The sequence below is a fragment of the Aquarana catesbeiana genome, linkage group LG10 (genome assembly GCF_042186555.1).
Source record: "Aquarana catesbeiana isolate 2022-GZ linkage group LG10, ASM4218655v1, whole genome shotgun sequence".
In the NCBI taxonomy this organism is placed as follows: domain Eukaryota; kingdom Metazoa; phylum Chordata; class Amphibia; order Anura; family Ranidae; genus Aquarana; species Aquarana catesbeiana.
The window spans coordinates 245271834-245281720 of NC_133333.1; the positions used below are offsets into that span (position 1 = coordinate 245271834).

At 41.4% G+C, this 9887-nt stretch overlaps 1 protein-coding gene across 1 annotated transcript in view; it reads right to left on the reverse strand.

Annotated features, from left to right (window-relative positions):
* Positions 1-2834: 2834 nt before the first annotated feature.
* The window catches only part of PRXL2B (peroxiredoxin like 2B), a gene marked incomplete in the record, with an annotated part of 14550 nt that continues 7497 nt past the window's right edge, over positions 2835-9887 (reverse strand). Inside the window, 2 exon segments of the mRNA XM_073603581.1 lie at positions 2835-3167; positions 5838-5956. Coding sequence (XP_073459682.1) covers positions 3141-3167; positions 5838-5956 — 146 coding nt within the window.

Sequence of the window (9887 nt, forward strand, 5' to 3'; positions counted from 1 at the left end):
CAGCAATTTGTGCCCGGCGAATGCAGCCACTACTTGTGCCCATCATATGCAACCACTACTTGTGCCCATCATATGCAGCAATTTGTGCCCGGCAAATGCAGCCACTACTTGTGCCCAATCATATGCAGCCATTTGTGCCCAGCAAATGCAGTCACTTGTTCCCATCAAATGCAGCCAGGCACGTCCCCCAGCTCGGCTGTCACTTCACTAACCCCCCCCCCCCACAGGGCTGGGCCGGCAGCACTTATCGCTCATGTGGCGGGGCTCTCCTCCCCGGCGGGAAGTGGCGGCTGTGGCTCCTGTGTCCGCTCGTCTCCTCAGGCTTCCTCAGCCGCGTCTCCTCTTCCGCCAAAGTGTTAGGCACCCAATAGGATCGCCTAATGCTTTGGCTAATCGGGACACAGGTCTCACTGACCTGCCTGCTGATTGGCAGGGAGGAACGTTAGTGTGAAAATAGCAAAAATTAATTCGCTATGCCACACAACAGGGTGGGATCGGGACGCAATGTTGATTCTGCTTGGAATCTATTATTTAAGTAGCTGAAAATGGCCGGGGTAAAATCAAAAGCACTGAAAAGGGATGGAAAATGGTAAAAAGAAAACAGGATTTTTTTTTAAATCCTCCACTTTTAGTCTTGCAGTTTCTAGAATATGAAATAAATGACAAATCCAGCAGAGACGGGGAGCTCGTTGTAATGGGTTGAACAGGTGTACAGACCTGGGAACTCAGCACAGAGATCTCACCAATCAAGTCCTCAAGGGATAGAAGAATTCTCCAGGATCCACCAACAACTGAAATATCAGTCTTAAAGCAAACATGTGGTGGCTGCCATTGCTGATTATCTTAGAATACAAAATTTACCTGGCTGTCATATGGACCCCCTGGCTGCCGGTTCCTACTTAATCTTGTTCCACCAGAGACACCTCTTAATAATGGTTTGGATAGTCGCAGCCATTCCCTTTTAATATGTTAATGATAGATGGATATCCCTTACAGTGACGTGACCGGGTAGAACAAGGTTTCTCAACCAGGATTCCATGTAACCCTAGGGTTTCTCCAGAGATTGTTAGAGGTTCCTTGAGCAACGATCAATTTGTGTCTCTCAGATAAGTTCCCACTGACACCATTGATATTTTTAGCTACCTATAAGAGTGTAATTCTTCTCAATGACCACAAGTGCACAAAGCATTCTTCCCATCCACTATCACACTAATGTATCATGCGTTGTAGATATAGTCTTTTTTAGTAGGGGGTCTCTGAGACTGGGAAGTTATTTGGGTTCCTCCGTGTTGAAAAAGGTTGAGAAAGGCCAGGGTAGAGTGTCCCCTTTCCCACTTCACCTCTACAAGCAATGTGGACACCAAGGTATCTGGGCCTCTGAAGGTTCCCTAGCCTCATTGTCCGAGTTTTCATTGGCGTGCATAAACCAGAAGAATTAAAGATGGGCTTGGAACCCCTGCCAAGTGTTCATTGCTGTCTGTGCCCCTGTTAAGGAGGTCCACCCTTTCGTTTAGTCCTGTTTACCATTATCACAGATAGTGAAAATAAATACCAAATTTTGGGTTGTCACCAGAACAGTAATAGAGGGGAACTCTTCCAATGGGGGCACTATTTCTTGTGACAACCAGGGAATCCCTCACTTTGAAGGGATCTCCTCTCACTTCCTATTTTACTTTATAATTGTAGCAAAGTGTCATTTCTTCAGTGTTGTCACATGAAAAGATAGAATAAAATATTTACAAAAATGTGAGGGGTGTACTCACTTTTGTGAGATACTGTATACCTAATAAATGAGAACCTTCGCACTCCTGAAGGGGGAGGAATCATCCTGAAAAAAGGGTCCAGTTTGACTTTCAGTCCTTGGGGGGCTGGACTGTGGCCAGTGGGGGGGTAGAAAATACCCCGGCATCAGTGAGAGTAAATAATGTTTCAAGCTGGGTGGCCACTGGAAGTAAACAAAAAAAAATTATATAGAGCCTACAGTCAAGTAGGAGAAGGAGGAGGACTAGTGCCCCATCCTTGGTGTTAGTGGGAAAAATAGTGCCCCGTCCTTGGTGTCAGTGGGAAGGAAAAAAAAAAAAAAAAATAGTGCAGTTTGGAGACCACCTTCCTAGCTGATCAGACAATATTTCTGTCCGGGTACTTCATTGCCCAGGGTATAAGTCAGACTGCCCATCACATGATTCCCCTCCACTGCAGAGATATCGGCAGCCGCCCCCCTTAAGTTTTGTTTTTACTTCTTTTGGACCAAGAACGTACGGCCAGTTGTTAGAAGTAAATCAGGCTGAAGGTCAAATATTTGGATCTATTATCAGACTTGCTTAAGTGGTTGTAAACCCTTCCATATACCCAGTGAAGCAACTGACCTCAGGTAAAACAAATCCCCCTACATAAGTTGCACCTGTTTATCTGCAGTCTTCTTTTCTTCATTCAAAGTCCAGAATTTATAAAGCTTGCCTGAAATTTCAAAGAAAAAAAAAAAAAAAAAAGAAGGGGGGAGAGAGCTGTTGTAGGAGAGCTCAGCTGATTTGAGAGAGGAGGAACCATGCACACACACAAACCCGAGGTTGTCAATCAGCTGGAGATCCCTCCCCTGTCACCATTTATCTCTTGGTGTCAGGAAACTTGTCAGTGATTCCTACTGATAAACAGAGGAAGGAGGCAGCAGAAAGAAATGGCACTTACTGCTCTTAATTGAGACAAGTACACAAGTACAAGGGATATGCTTTGTTCATATTTCAAGTCTGAGGCTTACAACCACTTTAAAAATGTTTTCATGTTGACACTGGTTCATGAATAAAATACAAAAAAAAGGCACAGACAGATGTTGCATATAAAATGCAATGTATGAAATGTTATTAGAAATGAGTAAATTGCATTAAATTAGGAACATAACAAAGAGGACATACAAGGAGATGTCGAGTGAGGGGGTGTCAGTGCTAGTACTTGAAAGTAACCGCCATGAGAAAAAAATAAAATAAAAATAATCCAAAAATTACTATAATATTAAACAAAAAATTAACAGTGTGGTGAGTCACTTCAGCCAAATCACTTGTACTGAAATCACCAATCAGTGCAAAGTCCCAAACTGGGGGGGGGGGTGATGGAACATCCTGCGACTCGCCTTTAGGATTTCGTCTTCATCTGGTGCAGACTTCATCATTACACTGAAAGAAAAGAAAGTTGTATTAAAAGATTTTCTGCCAAAAGTTTATAGGAACGGGGCAGGAACAAGAATTATTGGGATAGATTTGCTAAAGGCAAACAGACTGGACAATTTGCAAGTGCAGTTGCTCCAGAGCTTTGTGGTCAGATGAGACCAAAATCCAGCTTTTTGGCATCAACTCAACTCACTGTGTTTGGAGGAGGAGGAATGCTGCCTATGACCCCCACCGTCACACATAGGAGGTGAAAACATTATGTTTTGGGGGTGTTTTTCTGCTAAGGGGACAGGACAACTTCACTGCATCAAAGGGACGATGGGCGGGGCCATGTACCATCAAATCTTGGGTGATGACCTTCAGCCAGGGCATTGAAGATGGGTCATGGATGGGTATTCCAACATGACAATGACCCAAAACACACGGCCAAGTCAACAAAGGAGTGGCTCAAGAAGCACATTAAGGTCCTGGAGTGGCCTAGCCATTCTCCAGACATTAATCCCATGTCGAATTTCGTGAAACGAATTTGTTCTGAAGTAGTTTGAAAAATTTCGACAAACTCGTTAAACGGGTTTTCGTTTAATTCGGATATTTCCGAATTTTCCCGAATATTCGGAAATCTGAAATAACAAATAACTTCAACTATTAGTAACCAATAATAGGTATTGTAATTTCCTTTCAAATTTGGATGTTAGTGAACGTAAGGAATACAAATTTATCCGAATTTTTACAAAATAACGAATGCCAGATCCAAAATGAATGGAACGTAACTAATAAAAACATTATTAATTAGTTCCATTCCAATTGTTTAGATATGGCATTCGTTATTTCGAAAAATTCATAAATTTGGATAAATTCATATTAGTTACGTTCTCTAACAGCCAAATTTGAAAGGAGATTCCAATAACTATAATTTAATACATAGTTGCATAGTAGGTGAGGTTGAAAAAAAAACACATCAAGTCCAACCTCTGTGTGTGATTATATGTCAGTTTTACATTGTATATCCCTGTATGTTGTGGTCGTTCAGGTGCTCATCTATTTTTTAATTTCTAATTTTAATTCTGTCCTCTGTTAACCATGGAGGTGTTTCCTGTGTTGTGTCATGAGGATAAACACTGCAGTTTTGGTTACTGAAGCCCCCCGATTCACTCGTGAAGACTGAGGAGAAGAATAAATTCAATACCTTCGCCATCTCCCCATCCTTTGTAAGCAGATGTCCTTCCTCATTCTTTATGGGGCCAATATGGTCTGTCCTCCCTTTTTTACTGTTTACATACTTAAAGAATTTCTTGGGATTTTTTTTTGCTCTCCTCTGCTATGTGTCTTTCATGTTCTATCTTAGCCATCCTTATTGCACCCTTACATTTCTTGTTGCATTCTTTATAAAGTCTGAATGCTGATGATGATCCCTCAACCTTGTATTTTTTGAAGGCCTTCTCCTTTGCTTTTATATGCATTTTTACATTGGAGTTAAGCCATTCAGGACTTTTGTTCGCTCTTTTAAATCTATTACCCAATGGGATACATTGGCTAATGCCTCTATTTAATATGCTCTTAAAGCAAACCCATCTCTCCTCTGTGTCTTTTGTTCCTAAGATTTTATCCCAATTTATGCCTTTTAGCAAGGTTTGTAGTTTAGGGAAGTTGGCTCTTTTGAAATTCAGTGTCTTTGTATTCCCCTCATGTTTCCCATTTGTGTGATTTATATTTAAGCCAATTGACCTGTGATCGCTGTTACCTAAATTGCCCCGTATTTCCACATCTGTGATCAGGTCTGTATTGTTGGTAATCAGTAGATCCAGTAACGCTTTATTTCTAGTTGGTGCGTCTACCATCTGACCCATAAAATTGTCCTGCAAGAGGTTTAGAAACTGGCGAGCCTTAAATGAATGCGCGGTTCCCTCCGCCCAGTCTATGTCTGGATAGTTAAAATCCCCCATTATGATAACACTTCCCATCCTTGCTGCTAATCCAAATTGTGATAGGAGATCCACCTCCCCCTCCTCCCTCAAGTTAGGGGGCCTATAGCATACTCCCTGGATAGTTATTCTTTTGAATTTTCCTTTCTTATTTCCGAATTGCTTTCATAACGAGTGACCACAAAAAAAAAAAAAAAAAAGAAGATGAATGAAACGAAAACTAAAGCGAACAAATTTTTCGGCAGTGCACAGGTCTACTCGAAAACCTTAAAACCTTAATGGAGGAGATCTGCAAAGAGGAGCTCTGCTGACTTCCATCATCCAATCATGTGCAATCAAAAAATGCTGTTTTTTTTTCTCCTTGCATGCGATTGGGTATTCTTTGCAAAGTGAAGCTTCATCTCATTTTACTAAGCTCTGGAGCAACTGCATAGTCTATTTGCCTTTAGTAAAATCCATCCCATTGGGGGGGAGATTTACTAAAACTGGAGCAATCAGAATCTGGTGCAGCTCTGCATGGCAGCCAATCAGCTTCTAACTTCAGCTTGTTCAACTAAGTTTTGACAATAAAACCTGGAAGCCGGTTTCTATGCAGAGCTGCACCAGATTATGCACCCTCCAGTTTTAGTAAATACCCCCTCACCGTGTCATTTTAATCCTAATATAAGCACTACCCATATGTTGAAGTGACACCAAAAAATATACAGTACATTTTATATACAGTAGGTGGCGCCATCACGTGGCGGTTCCTCACCTCAGGGCGCTGACTGGAGGTCACATCGGCAGTAATCCCCAGCGCTGTGACCAGGGTGTCCAGAGGAACAAAGTCACCGGGAGAGTCCTGAACAAAGTGAAGGAGCGCTTTCTCTCCACCTAGAACAATTAAAACATTTTTTTTTTTTTTTTAAATAAAATTAGTACAGAGCCGGCACTGCAAGGGTTAAATCAGCAGCCTATCAAAGAATTGATCTTCAAGCCCGATTCACACTGACAATCCAAAAAAACTCCTAGATTCGCATGTCATTGGAAAATACAATGTTTTCTATGAAGGCCGTTCACATTGATGCGGTGCGATTTTGATCTGGTTTAAAAAAAAAAAAAAAAAAAAAAAAGTCCTGTGCGAGTTTAGTGCACATTTAATCTCCAGCTATACCCGGTCCCCTCAAAAATTTCATTATAGTCGCACCTGTCACAACAGAAAATCGCATCAGATTCGCACAGCATCAGCGTGAGCCTGGACTAAGTTAAAAAGGCAGCAAAACAAAGTTAAAGAGGAACTGCAGTCTGCTCACATAATTTGTAATAAAAACCTCTTGCCATTCTGAAGCTTCCCCCCAACCACTCTGCATATTATTTTATATATACTGTGATTCTGTACTTGCCAAATATGCTGCAGAAATCTCCCTCCACTGAGTCTGAATGCAATCATTTTAACTGTGGGCAGCTGAAGCTGCTGCCTGTTCACTTCCTGGACTTACACAGAGGCACACCTCCAGCTCTGCAGCTTTCGTTGGCCCTCTTATGACTCACCCCCCCTCCCTTCCTGGCAAACTCACAAGAGTGAGAGAGATGTGTGTGATGTCATAAGCCTAGGCTAATGACCAGACAAGAAACAGGAAGTGGGCTGTATAAGGGATTTACTGGCAGAAAAAAAAAAAATGTGTTACTATCCAAAGTTAAAAACAACAACAAGGGCAGAAGATTTAATAGATGGAAAGTTAAAAAAAATATATATGACTGAAAGTCTGCTTTAAAAAGGCAGCAAAACAAAGTAAAAGTTGGATGATGCTACTTTGTCGCCACCTTGTGCCTGCTTTGGGGTAATGCAGTGTATTGCCCTATAGTTTATTCCTTCCATTTAGGGCTCTTGCACTTAAGGATCTAAAAGCAGCCCGTTGCTGTAATGCGCCCCCCCTTTACAAAGGCACATAAATACCAGTAAACTAGCACTGCATAAAAGGTCTAAAAAAAAAAAAAAAACAAAAAAAAAAAAATCTGCGATGATGGTCAGTATTTTCTGCACGATTGCGCCAAAACGTTCTGCTAGGAAGATCCGGTGTTAAAACATCAGTTGTTTCCTAATGATGTGCACCATTCATATCAGTCCTGCCCCTGCATCAGAAAAGCTTACAATCTAATCACCATACATGCACGCTACAGGACGGGTGTGGTTGGAAGCTGAGGCCTCCAGCTTTTTTTTTTTCTCTTTCCCCCCATTATTATTGAGGAAGGAAGACAAAACAGGTCAAGCAAACGTGGGAAGACATTCAAACTCCCAATCTACACATCTGGAACTTGAAACCAGGACCCCGGCACTGCAGGAAAATATACAAAAAAAAACATTCTACCCACGCTGTACGAAATAGAGCTATTTAAATGCATCTTGGAACCCCTATCAGGATTTTTGCAGTATGTGTCCCATTTGGAAAGCTTCCATTAACTTTCTGTCCTGGTAACAATGTCACTGGGACAGGAAAGGTGGAAAAATCTCCAAAATATGGCCATGAACAGGAAAACGGGGTGGGGGGGGGGGGGGGGGGGGGGGGTTTGGGGAGTTTAGGTTTAACACTTTTTCAGAAATGCATGCAAAAGTCGCATGCTTACTCCACCATGCAGAGAAATGCGCTTCCCATTTAGCAGATGTGTGGTGGTGTCCTTAATCATTGCCACAGATCTATGTGCTTGCCACGGCTTTGGTGGGGCACATTTTTTTTTTTTTTCAGGTAAAGAGTCAGTGTTTCTCAAGTATAGGGCAGCACATGAAACGAATGTCCTGCCCTTTCCATGACGCATGGGAACTCGCTTGCGCTCAGTCGAACCCGGAGGTGTGAACCAAGCCTTAATCCTAACTACTTTATCCACAGCCAACAAAATGTATTAATGTGAAAATAAAAAAAGTGACAAGTAATGGTGTCAGAAAATTAGAGAAATAGCAATGAATGAAGCTGCCCCTCTTAAGAGTGAATAAAAAAAATTAAAAAAAAAATTTTAAAAGTGTATGGCGCTACCTCATATACACCTTCATCTTTTTTTACACTTGTGATAACTTCATAAAAACAAAAATATTTCCAAAAAAGTTATTTTACAAAGAAATAATATATATATATATATACACATACACACACACACACACACACACACACACACACATTTTATAGTTGCCCCCCTACTTTTATCCCTGTCCCCCCATGTGCCCCCCCCCCCTAAATATGAAAGCTGGAGACGCCACTGATGGCGGCCACACAAAATATTGACACTTTGGGCCCAATTTGGACATTTTCACTTAGGGGTGTACTCACTTTTGTGGCCAGCGGTTAGACATTAATGGCTGTGTGTTGAGTTATTTTGAGGGGACAGCAAATTTACACTGTTATACAAGCTGTACACTCACTACTTTACATTGTAGCAAAGTGTCATTTCTTCAGTGTTGTCACATGAAAAGATAGAAGAAAATATTTACAAAAATGTGAGGGGTGTACTTACTTTTGTGAGATACTGTATTTTCTTTGTAAAATAACTTTTAAATATTTTTGTTTTTATGAAGTGTTAAAAAAAATAAAATGAAGGTGTATATATGAGGTATGCCTTTATGCTCATTTTTATTAACAAAATCTATTAGCTATGGATACATTTGAAGGGCATAAATTCTACATGAAGTGAGCTAATAGTGTGAGAAACCTTGGATTGAAGCTGCCATTCTGACTCTTGGGCTGCATTAAAGAGAACAATAGTTGATTCCGCTTCACTGCTCAACAGATGTGTGTGAACTAAAAGTCGGAAAACCTCAGCTTCCATCGGCAGCATCTCACACTGCTAGATTGCTTTGCATTAGGCCTTTAACCACTTCCAGACCGCCCGCCGTCATACGTCAGTACATTGACGTTGAATACGGTTATGGCAGCAGATAGCTGCTATAACCTCTGTATTTTTAAAAACTGCGGGCAGTCCACTCATCGGCAGCAGAGAGGTGCCCACCCCCCCCTCCTCCCGACATGTCCCAGTCACCTCTGCTCCTTACTGGAGCCAGCGGTAGCGGCAGAGACGTTCCAGTCCTTTCCCCTCTGAGGCTGGAAGTCGAGTGAGGGAATGATGGCCCCCACTCGACTCCATTGGATGACGGAAGCAACGTCAAACGTCACTTCTGCCCAATGGTCTTTAAAAACAAACAAATAATTTTTTTTTGTTTTTTTAATTGCATTTAAGTGTAAATGTCAGATCTGAGGTCTTTGCACCCCAGATCTCACAATAAAGAGGTCCTGTCATGCTTTTTTTTTTCTATTACAAGGGATGCAAGTTTGCAGCATGACATGTTGGATATCAATTTACTCTGTGTGACATTAATCTTTCAATGTGTCAAATGCTTTTGCAAAATCCAGATACACCATGTCTACGGGCCTTCCTTATCTAGATGTCAGCTCACCTCCTCATAGAAGGTTAATAGGTTGGTTTGGCAAGAACGATTCTTCATGAATCCATGCTGATTACTGCTAATGATATCATTCTTATTACTAAAATCTTGTATATAGTCCCTTATCATCCCCTCCAAGAGTTTACATACTATTGATGTTAGGCTAACTGGTCTGTAATTCCCAGGGATGTATTTTGGCCCTTTTTAAATATTGGTGCTACATTGGATTTTCTCCAATCAGCTGGTACCATTCCAGTCAGTAGACTGTCAGTAAAAATTAGGAACAATGGTCTGGCAATTACTTGATGGAGTTCCCCAAGTACCCTCGGATGCAAGCCATCTGGTCCCGGTGATTTATTAATGTTTAGTTTCCCAACTCTAATTTTTAATTCTGTC